The following is a 24,229-nucleotide window of genomic DNA, read 5'->3' on the forward strand; positions in this document are numbered from 1 at the left end:
TATAGAATTTATATTAAATTTCCAAGGTTTTTGAACTAAACTTTAGAACTGATTGGGCAGCATATCTCAGAAGTCATTTCCTTGATTGAATTCTGGTGTATGGTGTGAGACCACCTGTGGTAGTCTTACACGTGATGTAGCTGTGGCAAATTAGTTTTAGCTGTTGTGGAACTTATAAAAAAAATCCTTGTCAGTGTTGTTGCATTTTGTTAACATTGAAAGTGATTTTTAACAATGGTAAAAAAAACCTGTTCATACAATACAAAAGCAAATTACAGCAGATGCTGGAAATCTAAAATATTAGGATTCAATGCCACACCTCCAAACTGCCTGGATAATCAGCAAGTATTTGAAATGTGAAATTTCTGTAAACCAATTTCTTACCTTTATTGCTGCTCCATTGTCAGTAAGGCTTTTAATGATGACACCTTCACTTGTGTTATCTTCACTGATAGCTAGACCAAGTCCACTCTGATCCTATAAATTGGATTAAAAAATCAATATTTTGCAGTTGGAGTACTTTGAGTGTTCGTCACCTGGCAATGCAGTGAATCATCTTTAATTTGTCAAATGATACACTATAGATCTTCACAATAGCTCAGTTGATTTCCAGTGGAAATATGTCTTAAAATTCAAAAGGCCTATGTGAAATCTGTCATGACAGTGATGAAATTATGGACCACTGATTTCTTAATTTCATCAGTTGATTTTAACGCCTGGGAACTTCAAGGAATAAAATGAGTTTATTAAGACGGGAAAAACTGACATAAGATGGTCACAGCAATCAGCTAATTTTTTACATTAGCAAAGTTTTGTGAGATTAAGAAAATCATCTGACATATTGAAAACTAACCCACCCAGTCACATATGAAGAAACCCTCAACTTCTACTTTATTTTACAGGAAGAAGAATTGTCTACAATTATTAAGCTTGGGAATAAGAAACTCAGACATTGGACTAAACTATATTTCAAGGAGCAGTATTCAGGCAGAGAGGAAGAGATGGTTTCATGACTGGAACAAACTGGAGCAAGTCCTCTCTTTAAGCATCTCAAGAAGGAGAAGTGCCCAGTGACAGAGCTCATTAAAAAGAAGCATCAAAACACCAAGAACTGAAAGGACAACAAAATACTTCCTATTGCTGAAGTCACAAGACAAAACTTAAACAACAGTGGTGTCAAGTTAAAATCTCACAACTCAAAGGACATCCAAAGGACTTAAAACTATACATGCCTTTCATTTTCCTTTCATTAAATGCACTACCCTCTTTAACTTGGGAAATGTGTGTATGTATGCTTAACACACATCTTTCGTATTTTTCTCAAGATTCGCGATAATAAAACTGAGCTTTCTTTCATTCAAATCTTGTAATTGGTTCCTTACTGATACAATTGGCATTAACTACACTTTTTATTTGTAAGAGGTATCGCTTCATGCTGAAAAGGACACGGATCTTTGTCACAGTATCTCTCACCTTTCCTCACCTGGTCAAAATAAATTTGTGTTGTTAGCTGATCTCAGCAATGACAGCAATAGAAGTACTACAGTTGCTCTGTCAGTCCATGAACTCAATTGGTGCAGTGGGCAATTTAGGGATGCAGAATGAACTGGGTTTTAATTCTTGTCCACCATCCAGTCTACTGCCAAAGAGTATGCATGGACACAGCTCAGTTGGAAACAGGACTGAGATCAGCTTGCATGCCTTTCTTTGAAAACTGAACAATGCGCCAGCACTCTTGAGCTTGTATATGAAGAATGGCTAAAAGATGAAGTGCCTTCTAGCCATTTGTGAAAATGGAACTTTTTGAGAGGAAACTAGTGCTTTCTGGACATGGGAAGGAAAATATTATTACAGAGAAACATCGATTATCCGAATATCAATTATCCGAATTTCGGCTTATCCAAAGGAGATCTCAAGATCCTGATAGAAACAATACATGAACGAGGTGTAACCAACACTGATCGCGTCTTTTGTTTACAATGATTAAAAATGAACTCAGCTGACCGAAATGCTGCCGAGAACAGTCCTGGGCATCGATGGGAGCCCAGCCACCGTCTCCAAATGACTAACCGCCCATTGTCTCTCTCCTTCTCCCCACACTTTCCCTGGAGTTCTACACAGGCATGTACCCTAACCCCCCTTCCTCAGATAATCTCTCTAACATTTTGCTGTACAGGGCAAAAGTGGAACTTGTCAAAAAGTTGCAATGAAACGTGTGTGTGTGTGTGTGTGTGTGTGTGTGTGTGTGTGTATACTATTTTGAGACTCACCCCCCCAAAGACAGCAGCAGTCTTACTGTTGGTGTCCAGTCCAGCTGCCCCAGAGTGGGGGGGAGGATGGGTGAGCGGGGGTGGGGAAAGGCAGGGGCGCAGGCGGGGGCAGAATGTGGGTGGGAGTGGATGGGGGCAGGGTGGGGGCAGACGAGTGACAAGTTTGGAGAGGGTTGTGGGGCGGACAGGGGCACGGATTGTGGGTGGGGCGGACGGGATGGGGGCAGGGGTGGACAGAAGGCATGGTTGGATGGGTTTGGGGGTGGGCGGTTGGCGACACGGGGTGGATGGGGGTGGTGTGGTGTGGACTGGGATCAGAGGTGAGATTGGATGGCGGATGGGGTTGGGCGGGATCTCGTGCATGGTGTGCTGTTGCCTTGTCTCCTGAAAGAGGAGGGGACTTAGCACGTGCTCGCTTTGTCAATCCCACTGAATTGATGGTTGGGGGAGGGTTGCTAAAGCAATGCTTCAGGTCCCTTACACACATGGGTGTGTTGCTCAGAAACAAACCCTGAGACAGAGAGAGGGAGCAAGGCAGGCAAACTGAGGAAAAAGGAAACTTCAGAAAACTCTGAGAGACACTGAATCCATTAACTGAATAATCAATTATCCAAACGAAAGAGTGGCCACCCACCTTGTTCAGATAATCAAGGTTCCTCTGTATTTCTAAACATGAAAAGCGTCCACTATTTATTAAAGTAAAAACCGATTTATTATTTATCAACTTTTGTCACACTGGTAAATGTATTACATGATTTTGTTAAAGACTGATTAAAAATAATGAAAAATGTAGATATGACACAGTGATGATTATTCTTACCTCATATTGTATTCCACATTAGTTAGATAAACGCTATATCAGTACTTGAGGCTTCAACTAAAATCAACTCAAACAATTAGAAACTGCAATTAGCAGATTTAACACAGGAGTGGCACTGAGAGGAAAGGGAAACAGTAGCAGCTGGCGTCCTTTTTGACAGATGACAAACAGCTACATATGGTTAGCAATGCCAGTCAGTTACTAGGCAATGAAACCTTCTTTTGGATCCACCAGCAAATTTATAAGTTGTGTTTTCTGATGTATCACTCACTTGTGTCCATATATTAAAATTTTATGATACATGGGCTTCTTAATTGTTTATTATGTATCTAAAATAAAAATATATTGTGGAAGACTACATGCATTTTTCTGAAAGGAAGATCTTTTTTGCAGTCACATTTGACATTATCTCCCCCTCTGAAGGTGTATGGAGCTAATGTTTTTCACCTTTGTTTGCTACTCTTTGTCTGCAAATGATATATTTCAACAACTAATACATGGATTTCAGTAAAATTTACCATACAGATGGTCCAATAAAGAACTGATTAGTTTTTTTTCAGAAAAGATGTAGATCTAGATCCTGGAACTTTTGACATTGAAGATAAGGTAAACTGACTTTTTCTTTTTGAAGGTTGGGAGTTGTTTATTTAAAATGCTGTTTGTGTTAGAAAATTGAAAGTTGTTTCAGTTGCTGTGATGGAATTGATTTCCACAGCTGTCAAGATGTAAGCAGAGTTTTCACAGCAGCTTGCTGATGTGGTTGGGAGTGAAGTCGCCTCAGAGAAATTTAAGTTCTGCATAAAAAGATGTTTTTCTCAGCTAGTAGCACATCTATGAGACAGTAGGTAGCTCAGGAAGATCTGCATAATTGTAATAACATTGAGTTAACAGAACATAATGGAGTTATGTTTTCTACCAAGTGCCCTCTTCACTCATTCACAACAAATGTTTACATAAATGTGTTCTGTTGCCAGCATTCTCTAGTTAGTTTTATTCCTTTTTGCCAGCTCTCAAATATGGATGGTCATTGCCAATTTATTTACTGTTCATGCAATCTGTTCTTTTTGCTGCTGGTTTCATGTGGCTCCACCTGGCACAGACATCAACAACCAATCACTCTGAACATCCCATTACTCAAGCCCACAAAGCAGCCCTTGGTTATATGAATGCTCCAGTACCTGCCTATAGATACATGTATGAATTTTGTTCCCTTTCCCAATTTTATTTCCCTGTTACCCCATATCTTTCTCTCGTACATGCTTTTAATAGATTCAGATACATTTTAGAATTTCAGAATTGAAGACAGGTTTTTAGCACGTTCAAACTTCTTTCTTTAAGTGTTGTCATCTGGTTAAATGTAATTCATGCACAAGTTTTAACTTGCACCACTAGTTTTCTCCCTGCATACAAATAGCTCTGCACCTGGAGCTAAGCATAATGATGACAAAAAGCAAACCCTGAAAACTGGATGCCAAGAGCAGTCTTTCATTTGTAAATGCAAGTGTAAATCCTGTTTCTAACTACATGAATATAAACTGCACCGAATGTCAGACACACTTCCTAATTACTTCTGTACTCTTAACAAATGAACTGAAATTCTGCAAACAGAAAACAAATTGCATTGGATTGACAATCTTTTCGCACAAAGTGGAATATTTGACACAGCTGACTTGATGAGAGCTCATAAGTTCCAGTTGAAAGCTGGTGTTTAATTCAGACTTCAAATCCAGAAACTCCCGAAGGATTTTGAAGAATGCACATCCTAAAAAACATTTCAACATCAAATTTTGAATTCTAACCATGCATTTCATGTTGTAAATGCTTCACCCTCATTCCAGGAGATTTAAAACAGAGATAAAGTGCAATTACTTCCAGCAAAGTGTCATGAATCACTATGGCAGATTGCTTGCTTAGAAATTCACAACCACAGAATGCATGGATATGGGATACTGAGCAAATCTGAGGAGGAGATAGACAGGTTTTAATTAGTAATAGTTTGAAAGGTTATGTTTATAGTTAACTCTTTCTGGTTTAGTGCACATGGATGAAGTATATCACAAATTGTGCAGTCTAACTCTGTTGTGCTCATTAAATTCTCCTTGAATTCCAAGACTTTGTGGTCATTCTTAACTTTGAGCCTTGGACACTTAAAAGCAATCAACTGGTTTGACTGGTTCCAGTTCTAATGACTGGAACTCTGGGAATTCAAATCTGAACTCTGCATTCACATTTCTTATTGAGGAGACATATTGTTGCTCGACTAATCATTCAAAGACCAAGGTAATATTCTGGGGGCCTGGTTGATATCATACAATGACAGATAGTGAAGTTTGAATTTAATAAAATTTGGAATTAAAAATCTAATGGTGATCATGAACCACTGACTTTTTTCCCCAAATTCTGGTTCATTCATGACCTTTAGGGAAGTAAAACTGCTGTCTTTATCTCTCTGCCCTGTATATGACTCCAGATCCATATCAATCTGGTTGACTCTTAAATGCCCTCTGAAATGGGCCAGTCATTCAGTTTCAACAAACAACAAAACAGCTCAAAGGAATAAAACCGCACAGATTACCTGGCATGGATGGAGGTACTGAAAAAAAAAGGCAAATTCAGCTCTATCAATACTGCAAATTCCTCCATACCAATATCTGGGAGCTAGTATCTAAATTGGGAGAATTGTCTCACAGAGTAGTCAAGCAAATGCCTAACATTGTCTGTAAGGTTTAATGCCACGAGTATGACTATGTCCCAGACAACATAATCACCATCACTGAGAATGCCCTGTCTCATTGACAAGACAGACCCTAAGGAGGTAGCGAAACAGTGATATACAATCAGGAGGAAATTGCCTCTGGGCATCCTCAACATTCACGCCGGCTCCCAGGAAGTCCCAGGTCAAACGTGGGCAGGGAAACCTGCCGATTACCAGTAAGCCCACCCCTTTCACTGGTGAATCAGTACTTCTGAATATTGAACACCACTTGGAGGAAGCACTGAAGGTAGAAAGGATACAGAAAATATTCTGGCTGGGGAATTTCAAGGTCCACTACATTTAGCAGCAATACTGGCTCAGCCGGTCGAGGAGGAGGTCTCCAGCATCACAAAAGCCAGTGTTCAGAATATTCAATTCATTCCATAGGATGTTGGGAAATGAATGAAGGCAACAGATAGTGCAAGGGATACGGGTGCTGACAAGATTTTGGCATTGATACTGAGCATTTGTATTCCAGAACTAACCGGCTCCTAGCTAAGCTGTGCCAATACAGCTACAAGAATGCCATCTATCTGACAATGCCGAAAATTGCCCAAGTATGTCCTGCACACAAAAAACTAACCTAGTCAATTTCTACCCCATCAGTCTACTCTTGATCATTAGTAAAGTGATGCAAGAGGTCATTAACATGCCTATCATTAACATTCCTAGCAACATCTAGAGGCTAGTACCTCAACTGGGAGAACTGGGAGAACATCTTGCTTAATTACAACCTGCTCATGAGCAATCACTTTAGATTTCACCAGCACCACCTATCTCCTGACCTCATTACAGCCTTGGTCCAAGTATGGACAAAAGAGCAGAGTTCCAGAAGTGAAGTCAGAGTGATTGTCCTTGATATCAAGACTGCATTTGACCTAGTGTGGCTTCAAGGAGCACTCGCAAAAGTGGAGTAAATGGGAAATCTGCTTTAGTTGGATTGAAACCTGGTTGGAAGAAAGATGGCTATGGATGTTGGAGGTCATTCATTTCAGTTCCAGGATATCTCTGCAGGAGTTCCTCAGAGTCATGTCCTAGACCCAACCATCTTCAGTTGCTTCATCAATGACTTTCCCACAATCATGAAATCACAAGTGCGGATGACTGCACAATTTCAGTACCATTGCTGACTCCTCAGATAATAAAACAATTCACGTCCAAATGTAGCAAGACTGAGAAAATATCCAGGTTTGCTATGTCAAGTGCCAAATTTGATCCACACAAGTCCTGATCAATGGCCATCTCTGACGAGTCAGAATAAAACCATCATTCAAGGACATGAAAAGACATTCAATCACTGAATATCCACTATCAACACCCCGGAAAATGCCTTGATCAGAAATTGAAATGGACAAGCCATATAAACACCGTGGCTTTAAGAGCAGGTCAGAAATTAGGAATTCTGCAGTAAGTAACTTACATCCTGACATCCCCAAGCTTGTCCACTACCTACAAGACTCAATTCAGAAGTGTAATGGAGTACTGCCCACTTGTTTGGATGAATGCAACTCTAATATCACTTGAGAAGCTTGACACCATCCAGTGCCAAGCAGCCTATCTACAGGTAATTTGTACAAAATTAAAAATCACACAACACCAGGTTACAGTTCAACAGGTTTATTTGGAAGCACTAGCTTTCAGAGCGCTGTTCCTTCATCAGGTGATTGTGGAGTATAAGATTGTAAAAAATCTTACAATCTTCTACTCCACAACCACCCGATGAAGGAGCAGCGCTCTGAAAGTTAGTGCTTCCAAATAAACCTGTTGGACTATAACCTGGTGTTGTGTGATTTTTAACTTTGTACACCCCAGTCCAACACCGGCACCTCCAGATCATATTTCATTTGTACCACATTCACAAATGTTCACTCCTTCCACCACCAATGCTCAGTGGCAGCAGTGAACACCTCACAAGATGCAGTGCAGGAATTCATCAAGGTTCCTTAAACATCTTCTAAAGTACACCACTTCCATCTAGAAGGACAAGGACAACAAGTTCCTTCAGTATTGCCAGGCCAAAATCTTGGAACTCCCTAAGAGCATCGTGGGGGTACTGTAGACTGCAATGATTAAGAAGGCAGGGCATCACAACTTTCCCAAAGGCAATTAGAGATAGGCAATAAATGTTGTCCACGTTCCACTATCAAATAAACAAAGGCATTGCAAATTTCTAGATATCATTTATCATAATTTCTGTCTCTACACTTTACAGACAGAGGTTACAGCAAGTGTTAAATGAGTGAGCTAAAACAAATTGCAGAACATAAAAACTCATCCAATTGTAATGAAATTGCAATTTCCTTAAGTTCATTCCTATATGTTTTGCATTTATACCAGCAAGTTTATTTGATACAAAAGACAAGAGCATTGATGAAAAATTGCAATTTAAAAATCACTGATTTGTACTTTATATTTCTTACCTTCGTTAATAATATATGCTGTACATTCTTGAAACTTGAAAAATCTGATAGAGGAGATGATTGTTCCAGAGAGGATCCTGTCGTATCTAGAATCTAAACACATTATGGATAATTGCAGCAATATTATTCAGAGAAAGACATTCTCAATGTTTATTTTGGAAAAGCAATTAAGCACAATTGCATATTTTGAGAGGATGATGAAGAGACAGTGTTTTTACTTGTTTAATCATTGTGTTATCAATGTGATGGATATGTATGTTGAGGAATGGGTTAGCTCAATTTGCCAAACAATTGGTTTGCAATGCAGAGTGATGGTTCAATTCCTGCACCAGCTGTGGTCACCGTGCAAGAGTGTTGTGACCCTCAGGTTAAACCACCACTAGGTGATCTCTCTACGATGAGAGGGCAGTACTGTGGTCTGGTAAAACTATGGAAACTTTATACCACCTTTCATTTCAGTCACCAAGTGTCAGCACCAATTACGGACAGGCCAAAGTTTGCTCCATTGTTGTCATTCCTCCAATTGTAGTTGAGGCTGCAACATTGCAGTATTAGTTCCTGAATGAGTACCATCCAAATCAGAAACACTTGGCTTTGTAAGCTGCACGTACACAAGGAATGGGTTTGGGATTACCAAACTCCATCGATATATTTTGGGATCCATGCAACTATCAGACAGATTTGTCCTACTTTCCATCAATCTGGATTTGAGTTAATACACTTGAAAGACAAGATGAATGAATACCCCACTGTATGAGATCGATCTGTAGCAGAGGCTCCTTTGAGTTAGAAGGTTGTGAGCTCAAGTCTCTATTCAGAACCTGAGATCAAAAGTCAAAACGTCTATCCATTGCACTACTGAAGGAATTCAAACACAGAGCTGTCTGCCCTCTCAGGTAAATTGATCCCATAATTCAAAGAACAGCTAATGGGTGTTCCCAGATCTTGGCCAATATTTATTCGTGATTCAAGTTCACAAAAACAAATTAACTAGTCATTATCAATTGCTGCTTGGGACTTTGCCTTCAGCATATTGGCTGTCACGTTTTCTACATTATAATCGTGACCACCCCTCAAAAAGAATTCATTGGCTCTAAATGGCTTTGACACTTCTGTGGTCATAAAAGATGGTAGATATGCAAGACATCGTTCCTTTGAGGACTTCTATATAATTTCACAAAAAAAAAAATTCAATGAAACTTCACCCCTTTTGGCCCTTATAATTCCTTGTTTACGTTCTTTCCTGCTTTCCTTATATAATTCAAGGGCTTCAGTTCACATCCTTCGAGACATTACATATGCTTTGTTTTTCCTTTTGACCAAGGTTGTAACATCCCTGGTCATCCAAGGTTCATGTAACTTGCCACACTTGCCTTTCATTCTCAGGAATATGCCACTCCTGAACTCGCATCAACTGCCGTTTGACATACTCCCACATGTGCAATGTGGATTTACCCTCAAACAGCTGCCTCGAATCAACATTTTCCTGTTCTTGCCTCATACTATTGTAATCCTCCTTCCCACAATTTAGCACCTTCACCCGAGGACTACTGTTATCCTTTTCCTCGATGTAGGAAGCTGGGCACATTTTCAGTGCAAGAAAACCTGGAAGCCTGAGTTTCGGAGTTGGAGTGCAGTCTGGGGACACTGTGGAATATTTGCGAGGTGGAGAGTATTGTGGATAGCACATACATGGAGGTGGAAACTCAGACTCCATGGGCAGAGCAGGAGGGCTGAGCAGGTATTGCAGGAATCTCCCATGGATATTCTCATGCAAAACAGATGCACCGTTTTGGATACTGGGCCTTGGATGGGGCAGAATTTGTAAGGACCATTCAGAAGGGTTTCTTGACACAGAATGGAACAGTCCAACCAGGGAAGGGGTTATAGTCGACTTGGTTTTGGGAAATGAGCCCGGGAAGGTGAGTGAAGTTTCAGTGGGAGAGCATCTTGGGACTAGTGACCAAAATACTGTGAGTTTTAAGAAAGTCATGGACAGTCCTTGAGTGAAGGTGTTAAATTTGGTGAAGGTGAGCTATAACAATATTAGACAAGAACTACAGAACGTTGATTGGAGGTGGCTGTTTGAAGATAAATCCACATTGGACATGTAGGAGTATTGCAAACGGCAGTTGATAAGAGTTCAGAAGTGGCATGTTCCTACGAGAATGTAGGATAGGTATGGCAAGTTATCTGAACCTTCAATGACCAATGATGTTATGACTTTGGTCAAAAAGAAAAAAGAAGCACAGATAAAGGTCTACGAGAATGTGAACTGCTGAAGCCCTTGTAGCATATAAGGAAAGTAGAAAAGAAATTAAGCAAGGAATTAGAGGGGCTAAAAGGGATCATGAAAAGTAATTAACAAACTGAATTAATGAGAATCCCAAGGCTTTTTATACACATATAAAAAACAAGAGGGTAGTGAGGGAAAGAGTTGGCCCTCTCAAGGGCAAAGGTGGGTATCCATATGTGAAACCAGAATTTTGTGTTGGTATTCACCAAAGAGAAGGACATAGTGGAGGATGCTCTCAGGGAAGGGAGTGTTGAATTTCTAAGTCAAGTTTCAAGTAAAAAGGGAGATGTGTTGTATATCTTAAAAAGTATTAAGGTATTTAAGTCCCCGGGTCCTAAGGAGATCGATCCCTGAGTATAGAGGGAGGCAAGAGAACAAATTGCTGGAGCATTGACAGACATCTTTGTATCGTCTTTCGCCACAGGTGAGGTATCAGAAGACTGTAGAATAGCCAATGTTGTCCCATTGTTTACGAACGTTAGCAGGGATAAACCAGGAAGTTACAAGCTTGTAGATCTCATATCGGTGGTAAGAAAATTATTGGAAAAGATTCTCAGGGACAAGATGTGTATGCATTTGGAGCAAGTGGATTTATTAGCGACAGACAGCATGATTTTGTGCAGGGGAGGTCATGCCTCACTAAATTGATCAGGTTTTTGAGAAGGTGACGAAGATGAGGGAAAAGTGATTAATGTTGTCTATATGGACCTCAGTAAAGCCTTTGACAAGTTGAAACTTTATTGCTGGAACAGCACAGCAGGTCAGGCAGCATCCAGGGAACAGGAGATTCGACGTTTCGGGCACAGGCCCTTCTTCAGGAATGGAAAAGAAGAAGGGCCTGTGCCTGAAACGTCGAATCTCCTGTTCCCTGGATGCTGCCTGACCTGCTGTGCTGTTCCAGCAATAAAGTTTCAACTTTGATCTCCAGCATCTGCAGACCTCACTTTCTCCTCAAAGCCTTTGACAAGGTCCATCATGGCAGACCGGTACAAAAGGTGAAGTTACAAAATGCCAGGGTGAACTGGCAAATTGGATACAGAACAGGCTTAGTCATAGGAGACAGAGGGTAGCGGTAGAAGGATGCTTTTCAGAATGGAGGGTTGTGACTAGTGGTGTTGCACAGGGATCTGTGCTGGGACTTCTGCTCTTTGTGGTCTACATAAATGATTTGGAGGAAAGTGTGGCTGAACTAAGTTTGGATGATACAAAGGTTGGTGGAGTTGCAGATAGTGGGGAGAATTGTCAGAGGATACAGCAAGACACGATCAGTTGGAGGCATGGGCAGAAAAATGGCAAATGGAGTTTAATTTGGACAAATTTGACGTGATGCATTTTGGAAGGTCCAGTACAGGTGGAAAGTATACAGTGAATGGAAGAATCCTGTGGAGTATTGGTATGCAATGGGATCTTGGTGTGCAGGTCTACGGATCACTGAAGGTGGCAGCGCAGGTAGATAAGACCGTAAAAAATGCTTATGCTTGCCTTCATTGGAAGGGGCATTAAGTAGAAGGATAGACAAGTTATGCTGCAGCTTTATAGTTCTTTAGTTAGGCCATACTTGGAATATTGTGTACAATTCTGGTCACCACACTACCAGAAAGATGTGGATGCTTGGAGTGGTTTAACAGATGTTGCATGGTATGGGAAATTTTAGCTTAGAAGAAAGGTTGGATACACTGGATTTGTTTTCACTAGAATGCAGGAAGTTAATGGGTGACCTAAAAGAAGTTTATAAGATTGTGAATGGCATGGATAGAGTGGAAAGTATGAGACTTTTTCCCAGGGTTGAGGGGTTACAGGTTCAAGGAGCAGGGGAGCAATTTAAAAGAGAAGTGTGAGGCAAGTTTTTCCACAAAAAGGATGGTGAGTGCCTGGAACATGCTGCCTGATGCAGACACAACAGCAGCATTCAAGAAGCACCTGGAAAAATACATGAACAGGAGGGAATAGAGGGACAAGATCCTATTAGTGAAGACAGTTTTAGTACAGACAGGCGAAGAATGTTGGCGCAAGCTTGGAGGGCTGAAGGACCTGTTCCTGTGCTGTATTGTTCTTTGTTGTTTGAATCACAACCATTCATTATATTTAGTTACAAGAATTTTTATACCATAACTAAACCATAAATACTGACTGATATCTGATGGATGCATCAGAACAATTTTAGTAGTATTAATTTTAACGCCGCCTTCGCCTCCGTGCCTACTTCTTTAACCAAGACTCTCGCCCACCCTCTGACGACCCCTTCTCCCGCCTCCAACACACCCCATCCACCTGGACACCCCGTGCTGGCCTCCTACCTGCCCTCGACCTCTTCATAGCCAACTGCCGCCGCGATATTAACCGCCACCTGAACTCCCCCACCCCTCTCACCCACTCCAACCTCTCACCCTCGGAACGCGCAGCCCTCCACTCACTCCGTTGCAACCCCAACCTCACTATCAAACCGGCATACAAGGGAGGCGCGGTAGTAGTTTGGCGCCCCGACCTCTACACCGCTGAGGCCAAACGCCAGCTCGCAGATACCTCCTCCTACTGCCCCCTTGACCATGACCCCACCACCCACCACCAAACCATCATCTCCCAGACCGTCCATAACCTCATCACCTCGGGGGATCTCCCATCCACTGCCTCCAACCTCATAGCACCGCCTGCTTCTACCTCCTGCCCAAAATCCACAAACCTGACTGCCCTGGCCGACCCATTGTCTCCGCCTGCTCCTGCCCTACCGAACTCATCTCTGCATACCTTGACACCGTCCTGTCCCCCTTAGTCCAAGAACTCCCCACCTACGTTCGGGACACCACCCATGCCCTCCACCTGCTCCATGATTTTCGCTTCCCCGGTCCCCAACGCCTTATTTTCACCATGGACATCCAGTCCCTGTACACCTCCATCCCCCATCACGAAGGACTCAAAGCCCTCCGCTTCTTTCTTTCCTGCCGTACCGATCAGTACCCTTCCACTGACACCCTCCTTCGACTGACTGAACTGGTCCTCACCCTGAACAACTTCTCTTTCCAATCCTCCCACTTCCTCCAAACGAAAGGAGTAGCCATGGGCACCCGCATGGGCCCCAGCTATGCCTGCCTCTTCGTAGGATATGTGGAACAGTCCATCTTCCGCAACTACACTGGCCCCACCCCCCACCTTTTCCTCCGCTACATCGATGACTGTATCGGCGCCGCCTCGTGCTCCCATGAGGAGGTTGAACAGTCCATCCACTTCACCAACACCTTCCACCCCGACCTCAAATTCACCTGGACAGTCTTAGATTCCTCCCCTTCCCCTTCCTCGACCTTTCTATTTCTATCTCAGGCGACCGAATCAACACGGACATCTACTACAAACCGACCGACTCCCACAGCTACCTGGACTACACCTCCTCCCATCCTGCCCCCTGTAAAAACGCCATCCCATTCTCCCAATTCCTTCGACTCCGCCGCATCTGCTGCCAGGAGGACCAGTTCCAAAAACACACAATCCAGATGGCCTCCTTCTTCAAGGACCGCAATTTCCCCCCCGACGTGGTCGACGATGCCCTCCACCGCATCTCTTCCACTTCCCGCTCCTCCGCCCTTGAGCCCCGCCCCTCCAACCGCCACCAGGACAGAACCCCACTGGTCCTCATCTACCACCCCATCAATCTCCATGTACAGCGCATCATCCGCCGTCATTTCCGCTACCTCCAAATGGACCCCACCACCAAGGATATATTTCCCTCCCCTTCCCTATCAGCATTCCGTAAAGACCACTCCCTCCGTGACTCCCCCGTCAGATCCACACCCCCCACCAACCCAACCTCCACTCCCGGCACCTTCCCCTGCAACCACAGGAGGTGCAAGACTTGCGCCCACACCTCCCCACTCACCTCCCTCCAAGGCCCCAAAGGAAACTTCCATATCCGCCACAGATTCACCTGAACCTCCACACACATCATCTATTGCATCCTCTGCACCCGATGTGGCCTCCTCTATATTGGGGAGACAGGCCGGCTACTTGCGGAGCGTTTCAGAGAACACCTCTGGGACACACGGACCAACCAACCCAACACCCTGTGGCTCAACATTTCAATTCCCCCTCCCACTCCACCAAGGATACGCAGGTCTTTGGACTCCTCCATCGTCAGACCACAACAAAACGACGGTTGGAGGAAGAACGCCTCATCTTCCGCCTAGGAACCCTCCAACCACAAGGGATGAACTCGGATTTCACCAGTTTCCTCATTTCCCCTCCCCCCACCCTGTCTCAGTCAAATCCATCGAATTCAGCACCGCCTTCCTAACCTGCAATCTTCTTCCCGACCTCTCTGCCCCCACCCCAGTCTGACCTATCACCCTCACCTTGACCCCTTTCCACCTATCACATTTCCGACGCCCCTCCCCCAAGTCCCTCCTCCCTACCTTTTATCTTAGCCTGCTGGACAAACTTTCCTCATTCCTGAAGAAGGGCTTATGCCCGAAACGTCGATTCTCCTGTTCCCTGGATGCTGCCTGACCTGCTGCGCTTTTCCAGCAACACATTTCCAGCTCCTATTAATTTTAATAATCAAGCATCTATTTTATGAAGGAGACCTAGGATTCTAGCACTGAAAAATCTTGAGTAAAGAAACATAAAAAGCTAGAGTGCACATAAACACAAGTTTCAACATTATGAAATTTTTACTTCAGGCTTTCAGCAGCATATGAGTGTTGCAATTAGAAAGCTGTCATTTATAATATTTATTAACCTGCTGGCAGCCACTATTCAGTATAGGGCCTGAGACAGACTACATAATCTCATGCCCAGACTTATGTAAGTGAGGAGTGTAATTAGAAACATGCTAGAAATGCTCAGGTCAGGCAGCACATGTGTATCAGAGTCAAAAAGTATGGTACTGGAAAAGCACAGCCAGTCAGGCAGCATCCGAGGAGCAGGAGAGTTACCTTTCAAGCATAAGCCATTCATCATAGCTGATGAAGGGCTTATGCTTGAAACGTCGACTCTCCTCCTCAGATGCTGCCTGACTGGCTGTACTTTTCCAGTGCCACACTTTTTGACTCTGATCTCCAGCATCTGCAGTTCTCACTTCCTCCTAGCACCTATGAATCAGGTTGCTGAACTGATGTACTGATATAGTGATGTACTGAATATTTGCAGCACTTCGGGTGTTCATTTCCAGCTTCCAACACCTGCAAGATTTTGCTTTTGTTTCAGATAAGTACATGCATCCCTGTGGAATCAGAGTATATTCACTAATGAATTTCGAGATATTGAAACCAGTAGCTTGGTTCTCGGTTACTGCACATCACAGTGTTGCCAACTCCAACATTTGAGAGTCTAACTAACTCCCCCTGAAATTCAACAGCATTAGCATCACTGAATCCCTCACTGTCAACATCTAGAAGGATATTATTGCTGTACACGTGCAACAAAGGCTACTGCTGGGATGGTGGGACTGTCCTTTGAAGAGAGAAGGGACAAACTGTATTCTCCAGAGTTTCAAAGAATGAGAGATGATTTCACTGAAACCTCCAAATACAAAAAGGGATAGATAGGGTACATGCACAAAAGTCGTTTCCTCTGGTTGGGGAGCCTAGAATCAGGGAGAAGAATTTAAAAATATGGGAGATACCACTTAAGACCAAGATCAGGAGAAATCCTTTTACTCAGAAGATTGTGAATCATTGGAATTCTGTACTCTAGAGGGTTGTAGGAGCTTAATCTTTGAGTATGTTTCACGGAGAGATTGGGAGATTTCTGATTACCAATGTCATAAAGGGATGGGGGAATAGTGTGGATAAAAGGCATTGCGCAATGTTCGCTTAAAAGGTAGGGTAGGCTTGTGAGGATGAATGTTATCTTATGTTGTGTTCCCATGGAACCTACTGTTCATCACAAACTTAACTGCACCAGCCATATAAATACTTTGGCTGCAACGGCAAGTCAGACAGTGGGACAACTGCACTGAATAACTCACCTCATGGAGTCATAGAGTCGGACAGCATAGGAACAGACACTTAAGTCTACCACCCCCTCGGCTCACACCTCATTCCTGATGAAGGCCTTTTGCCCAAAACGTCAATTCTCCTGCTCCTCGGATGCTGTCTGACTTGCGGTGCTTTTTCAGCACCACCCTCTCAACTCTAATCTCCAACATCTGCAGTCCTCACTTTTGCATAGACTTCAGTCCAACCATTCCATGCCAACCATAATCCCAAACTAAACTGGTCTCACCTGCCTGTGCTTGGTCCATATCCCTCCATACATTTCTTACTCATGTACTCATCCAAATGTCTTTTACATGTTGTAACTGTACCTGCATCCACCAGTGTCTAAATTAGAGTGGTGCTGGAAAAGCACAGCAGTTCAGGCAGCATCCAAGGAGCAGTAAAATCGACGTTTCGGGCAAAAGTCCTTCATCAGGAATACAGGCAGAGAGCCTGAAAGGTGGAGAGATAAATGAGAGGAGGGTGGGGGTGGGGAGAAAGTAGCATAGAGTACAATAGGTGAGTGGGAGAGGGGATGAAGGTGATAGGTCAGGGGGGGTGGAGTGGATAGGTGGAAAAGAAGATAGGCAGGTAGGACAAGTCATGGGGATAGTGCTGAACTGGAAGTTTGGAACTGGGGTGAGGTGGGGGAAGGGGAAATGAGGAAACTGTTGAAGTCCACATTGATGCCCTGGGGTTGAAGTGTTCCGAGGCGGAAGATGAGGCGTTCTTCCTCCAGGCGTCTGGTGGTGAGGGAGTGGCGGTGAAGGAGGCCCAGGACCTCCATGTCCTCAGCAGAGTGGGAGGGAGAGTTGAAATGTTGGGCCACAGGGCGGTGTGGTTGATTGGTGCGGGTGTCCCAGAGATGTTTCCTAGTGCGCTCTGCTAGGAGACGTCCAGTCTCCCCAATGTAGAGGAGACCGCATCGGGAGCAATTGATACAATAAATGATATTGGTGGATGTGCAGGTAAAACTTTGATGGATGTGGAAGGCTCCTTTAGGGCCTTGGATGGAGGTGAGGGAGGAGGTGTGGGTGCAGGTTTTGCAATTCCTGCGGTGGCAGGGGAAGGTGCCAGGATGGGAGGGTGGGTTGTAGGGGGGTGTGGACCTGACCAGGTAGTCACGGAGGGAACGGTCTTTGCGGAAGGCGGAAAGGGGTGTGGAGGGAAATATATCCCTGGTGGTAGGGTCTGTTTGGAGGTGGCGGAAATGTTGGCGGATGATTTGGTTTATGTGAAGGTTGGTAGGGTGAAAGGTGAGCACCAGGGGCATTCTGTCCTTGTTTTGGTTGGAGGGGTAGGGTCTGAGGGCGGAGGTGCGGGATGTGGACGAGATGTGTTGGAGGGCATCTTTAACCATGTGGGAAGGGAAATTGCGGTTTCTGAAGGAGGCCATCTGGTGTGTTCTGTGGTGGAACTGGTCCTCCTGGGAGCAGATCTGGCGGAGGCGGAGGAATTGGGAATACGGGATGGCATTTTTGCAGGAGATAGGGTCGGAAGAGGTGTAATCCAGGTAGCCGTGGGAGTCGGTGGGTTTGTAAAAAATGTCGGTGTCAAGTCGGTTGTCATTAATGGAGATGGAGGGGTCCAGGAAGGGGCGGAAGATGTCAGAGATGGTCCAGGTAAATTTAAGGTCAGGGCGGAATGTGTTGGTGAAGTTGATGAATTGCTCAACCTCCTCGCAGGAGCACGAGGTGGCGCCAATGCAGTCATCAATGTAGAAGAGGAAGAGGTAGAGAGTGGTGCCGGTGTAATTACGGAAGATGGACTGATCTATGTAGCCAACAAAGAGACAGGCATAGCTGGGGCCCATACGGGTGCCCATGGCTACCCCTTTGGTCTGGAGGAAGTGGGAGGACTCGAAGGAGAAATTGTTAAGGATGAGGACCAGTTCGGCCAGATGAATGAGTGTGTCGGTGGAAGGGTGCTGTTGGGGACGTCGGGAGAGGAAGAAACGGACGGCTTGGAGGCCCTGGTCATGGCGGATGGAGGTGTAGAGGGATTGGATATCCATGGTGAAGATGAGGCATTGGGGTCCGGGGCAACGGAAGTCTTGGAGGAGGTGAAGGATGTGGGTGGTGTCTCGAACGTATGTTCTGGTTTCCAGCATCTGCAGTCATTGTTTTTACCTGCATCCACCACTTACTCTGGAAGTTCATCTCACACACAAACCACTCTCTGTGTAAAAGGTTTCCCCTCATGTTTCTTTTAAATCTTTCTCTTCTCACCTTGAAAATATGTACCTTGGTCTTGAAATCCCCCCATCCTAGGGAAAAGACACCTGCCATTCACCTTAACCATACTCCTCATGATTTTATAAACCTTACCTCTCAACCTTCTATGCTTCAGTGAATAAAAAGTCCCAGCATATCAGGCTTCTCCTTATAACTCAAACCCTCCTTTCCCACCAACATGCTAGAAAATCTTTCCTGAACCCTCTCCAGCTTGATAATATCCTGCCTATAAACAGGGTGACCAGAACTGGACACAGTACTCAGAAGAGGCCATACCAACGTCCTGTACAAGCTTTACATGACATTCCAATTCCCATACTCAAAGGCAAGCATGCTAAATTGCAGTCTATAGCAGGTAGAATAGAGGAAAACCCTAAAACTTTCTATAGGTATGCGAGGAATAAAAGAATGAATAGGGTAGGAATAGGGCCAGTCAAAGATAGAAGTGAGAAGTTGTGTGTGGACCCTGTGGAGATCAGAGAGGTGCTAAATGAATATTTCTCATCGGTTTTCAATCAGGAAAAGAAGAATATTGTAGAGGAGAAGAATGAGATACAATATATTAGACCAGAAAGGATCGAGGTTACTAAGGAAGACGTGTTCTCAATTCTAGAGGAGTGAAAGTAGACAAGTCCCCTGGGCCAGATGGGACTTATCCGAGGATTCTCTGGGAAGCTAGGAAGGAGATGGCGGAGCCTTTGGCTTTGATATTTGAGTCGATATTGTCTACAGATTTAGTACCAGAGGATTGGAGGATTGCAAATGTTATGCCCTTGTTCAAGAAGGGCAGTAGAGATGACCCATGTAATTATAGATCATTGAGCCTTACTTGTGTTGTAGGAAAGCTTTTGGAAAGGATTATAAGAGATAGGATTTATAATCATCTGGCAAGCAACAACTTGATTTCATATAGTCAACATGGCTTTATCAAGGGCAGGTCGTCTCTCACAAATCTCATTGAGTTTTTTGACAAGGTGACCAAGCATGTAGCTGAGGGTAGGGCAGTTGAAGTGGTGTACATGGACTTCAGTAAAGCATTTGATAAGGTTCCACATGGTAGGCTGTTGGAGAAAATGCAGCAGCATGGGATTGAGGGTGATTTAGCAGTTTGGATTAGAAACTGGCTTACTGAAAGAAGGCAGCGAGTGGTGGTTGATGGAAAATATTCAGCCTGGAGTCCAATTACTACTGGTGTGTCACAAGGATCTGTTTTGGGACCACTGCTGTTTGTCATTTTTATAAATAACTTAGATGCAGGCGTACGTGGATGGGTTAGTAAGTTTGCAGATGACACTAAAGTTGGTGGAGTAGTGGACAGTGTAAAGAATGTTGCAGGTTGCAGAGGGACTTGGACAAACTGAAGAATTGGGTGGGCTGAGAGATGGCAAATGGAGTTCAATGCAGCTAAATGTGAGGTGATTCACTTTGGGAAGAATAACAGGAAGGCAGAGTACTGGGTCAAGGGAAAGATTGTTACTAGTGTGGATGAGCAGAGGGATCTTGGAGTCCATGTACGCAGATCCCTGAAAACTGCCATCCAGGTTGATAGTGCTGTTAAGAAGGTATATGAAGTGGTAGGTTTTATTGGTAGAGGAATTGAGTTTGGGAGCCGTAATTACATGTTGCAATTATACAAAGCGCTAGTGCGGTTGCACTTAGATTAGATTAGATTACTTAAAGTGTGGAAACAGGCCCTTCGGCCCAACAAGTCCACACTGACCCGCCGAAGCGCAACCCACCCATTCCCCTACATTTACCCCTTTACCTAACACTATGGGCAATTTAGCATGGCTAATTCACCTAACCTGCATATCTTTGGACTGTGGGAGGAAACCGGAGCACCCGGAGGAAACCCATCAGACACGGGGAGAACGTGCAAACTCCACACAGTCAGTCGCCTGAGTCGGGAATTGAACCCGGGTCTCTGGCGCTGTGAGGCAGCAGTGCTAACCACTGTGCCACCGTGCCGCCCAATATTGAGTACAGGAAGGATGTGGAAGCATTGGAAAAGGTGCAGAGATCTACCAGGATGTTGCCTGGTCTGGAAGGAAGGTCTTATGAGGAAAGGCTGAGAGATTTGGGTCTGTTCTCATTGGAAAGAAGAAGGCTAAGAGGGGATTTGATAGAGACATACAAGATGATCAGAGGATTAGATAAGGTAGACAGTGAAAGTTTTTTTCCTAGGATGATGACATCAGCTTGTATGAGGGGCATAACTACAAATTGAGGGGTGATAGATTTAAGACAGATGTCAGAGGCAGGTTCTTTACTCGGAGAGTGGTAAGGGCATGGAATGCCCTGTCTGCTAATGTAGTTACCTCAGACACATTAGGGAGATTTAAGTAATCTTTGGATAAGCACATGGATGATGATGGGATAGTGTTGGGGGATGAGCTTAGATTAGTTCACAGTTCAGCGCAACATCGAGGGCCGAAAGGTCTGTTCTGCACTGTATTGTTCTATGTTCCCTGTCTGCATGCGAGGCAAACTTCATTGAATTATGTCCCTAAACCCCTAGATGTCTCTGTTCTCCAATACTACCCAAGGCCTTACATTTAATCGTATAAGTCTTACCCTTGTTTGTTTTACCAAAATGCAATATTACCTCCTGACACCACAAAGCCTGCCTACTGTCTTCAAGGCGTAAAGCAGAAGTGTCTTAGGTCCAACCATCTTCCACTACTTCATCATTGTTATTCCCTCCATTGTGAATTCTGATGTGGGGATGTTTTTGAGGATTGTACAATATTCATCTAATCTGCAGATACAGAACCATCTATAGGCACTCAACTTTCAGCCTTGGGATTTGTGCCACACAAGTGCCAAACAATAAATTTGACCCAAAGGGGATAGAATTTAATTATCTTCCCTGACATTCGAATGACATTACTATCACTGAATTATCCGCTTATCATTAATCTGGGGGTTATCATTGACTGGAAACTGAACTGAACTAGCCAAATAAACACAGTGGATAAAAGAACAGGTAAGAAGTGGGGACTACTGTGGTGAGCAACTCACCTCGTGATTCCAGACGTCACCATCTACAATGCGCAAGTCAGATATGTGATGCAATGCTATCGATTTGCCTGGATGAGTGCAACCTGAATGAAAATTAAGCAACTCAAGACCAGCTGGGGCAAAGCAACCACTTGATTACAATCTCTCCTTAAATAACTCCACAGAGGCCGGTATCCCGTCATTAAGTTACCCTTTACTTACACACGGCAAGTCCTTGACACTGATCCAGCTCCCTCAGAGCCAGGTCTCAAAGTATTAGGATATCTAACACTTCTGTTTATATCTGTCAACCTGGGCTCCCTGAATGGACTAGGTTAACAGCCCCAATCAGGGAACTCATATTCTATGGGGTCCACCTGGCTGACCTCGTTACAACCACTGCATCCCTTCCCTCGGAGTCTGAGGACAAAGGCCAGTCCTTTCTCTTGGAGCTCCTCCTGGAACGTTTTGGCACCAGATCAGGTTCTTCCGACTTTGCCTTGCATATGGGCAATGTGCAATGCGCAGTAGCTCACATCCTGCATCCAGAGCATCTCAAAAGAAATTTATTCTTTTCTCCAGACAGTAAAGGTGCCGAGGCAGCGACGTCTGCTGCATCCATCTCAGATTCCAAGATCTCTTCAACACTTGACAGAGAGAGAGAACCTCTCTGACCATTCCAAAGAGCCAGGCACATTTTGCACCTGCGCCATTTGCGAGTTTGCAGCTTTCATATGCAGGACTGTCACACCTAACAGACCATTATATGTGCCTCGACCTGACCTTCCATCGACCATGCCTCTTATCCATGCAGTGCCATTCCCATAGGTCCTGCACCAAACTTTATCACCTGACGTAAACTGCCTCTCTTGCTTGGCAGAGTCTTGTGTCCGGCATTAGCGTTCCTGATGCCGTTTCACCCTCCATTCCCCAGGTCCAGGAAGATCAAAGTTAAACTGGTGTGGAATCTTCTCCTCATTAGTAATCTTGCTGGAGCTATTCTTGTAGTTGCACGAGGGGTGGTCTTATAATCAAATAGGAACCAAGACAGTTTGGTTTCTAGTGAAGCTGTAGACTGTTTCTTTAAGCCATCCTTCAAAGTTGGGACTGCTGTTTGTGGGTGACAGCTATTTCTTCATTTCCCTGGAAGCTATGGCTTGGCTACACCACCATTTCCAACGCTGACCCCGTTTTTTAGGAGTTGGTTCAAAGGTGCCAGGATGAAGGCTAGGTTTTGTAGAAACACTCCGTAGGAATTCACCAGCCCAAGGAAAGACTTAAGCTCCGGTACAGGCATGGAAGTCAGGGCATCTTTGATGCCCTTACGTTATCTTCCAACGGGTGTAAGCTGGTCTTGTTAATTCTGTAGCCCAAGTAGGTCACTTGGGGTACCCGGAATACACATTTTTTTCCTTCTAAGGCCTACACTCGCCTGCAAGAAACATCTAAGGACTATGTTCAAGTTTGCTAAGTGGTCTTTAAATGGCAACCTGGGGTAGACCTTGTAAAATGTTCGCCATCATCTGCTGAAAAATTACACAGGCTGATGATACCCCAAACGGCAGTCTCGTATATTGATACAAACCATTATAGATTAGATTCCTGAAGAAGGGCCTGTGCCCGAAACGTCGAATCTCCTGTTCCCTGGATGCTGCCTGACCTGCTGTGCTGTTCCAGCAATAAAGTTTCAACCTAGATTAGATTACTTACTTACAGTGTGGAAACAGGCCCTTCGGCCCAACAAGTCCACACCAACCCTCCGAAAAGCAATCCACCCAGACCCAGTCCCCTACATTTACACCTTCACCTAACACTACGGGCAATTTAGCATGGCCAATTCACCTAACCTGCACATTTTTGGAATGTAGGAGGAAACCAGAGTACCCGGAGGAAACCCACGCAGACACAGGGAGAACATGCAAACTCCACACAGAGAGTTGCCTGAAGTGGGAATTGAACCCGGATCTTTGACGCTGTGAGGCAACAGTGCTATCCACTGTGCCGGTGATAGGCATTAATTACAGTATTCTTCTGTGAATCCTCAACTAATCACAATTGCAAGTACACATTGCTCATGACCAGCTTCGTGAAGGATGACCCTCTTGCCAGCTTGTGCATAAATCCTCTGTGCGAGGGACTGGTATTTATCCAGCTGCGAAAAGCTGTTTACCATTTGTTTAAAATCCCCACAAAGGGAAACCAACCCACAGGTCTGCTTAATTGGTACGATCGGTACTGCTCATTCTGCAAATTGGACTAGTTTGATGATTCCTTTGCTTTCCAGCCTTCCAAATTTTGACTCTGCTTTTGCATGTAAGGCAAATGGCACTGAATGAGTCTTGCAGAATCATGAATTTGCTTACATGCACAATGGCCTTGGCTCTTTTAGTCATCCCGAGACCTTCCTGAAAAACCTCCAGGTATTTAATTAGGACTTCGTTCAGGCTGCCATTTTCTAATTTTAAAAT

The 24,229-nt window shown here is 44.2% G+C and overlaps 1 protein-coding gene across 3 annotated transcripts in view; it reads right to left on the bottom strand.

Moving 5' to 3' along the window:
* patj (PATJ crumbs cell polarity complex component) overlaps positions 1 to 24,229 on the bottom strand; it is a 405,565-nt gene that overhangs the window by 81,152 nt on the left and 300,184 nt on the right. For all 3 annotated transcript variants that reach the window (XM_043699258.2, XM_043699257.2, XM_043699256.2), the window contains 2 exons: positions 8,266 to 8,358; positions 385 to 477 (listed from right to left, as the gene is read on the bottom strand). In XM_043699258.2, the coding sequence (XP_043555193.2) occupies positions 385 to 477; positions 8,266 to 8,358 (186 nt within the window). The remainder of the gene's footprint in view (positions 1 to 384; positions 478 to 8,265; positions 8,359 to 24,229) is intronic.

The sequence above is a fragment of the Chiloscyllium plagiosum genome, unplaced genomic scaffold, assembly GCF_037043375.1.
Source record: "Chiloscyllium plagiosum isolate Xiang-an unplaced genomic scaffold, Cpla_swu_hap1 HiC_scaffold_9, whole genome shotgun sequence".
Classification (NCBI taxonomy): Eukaryota; Metazoa; Chordata; class Chondrichthyes; order Orectolobiformes; family Hemiscylliidae; genus Chiloscyllium; species Chiloscyllium plagiosum.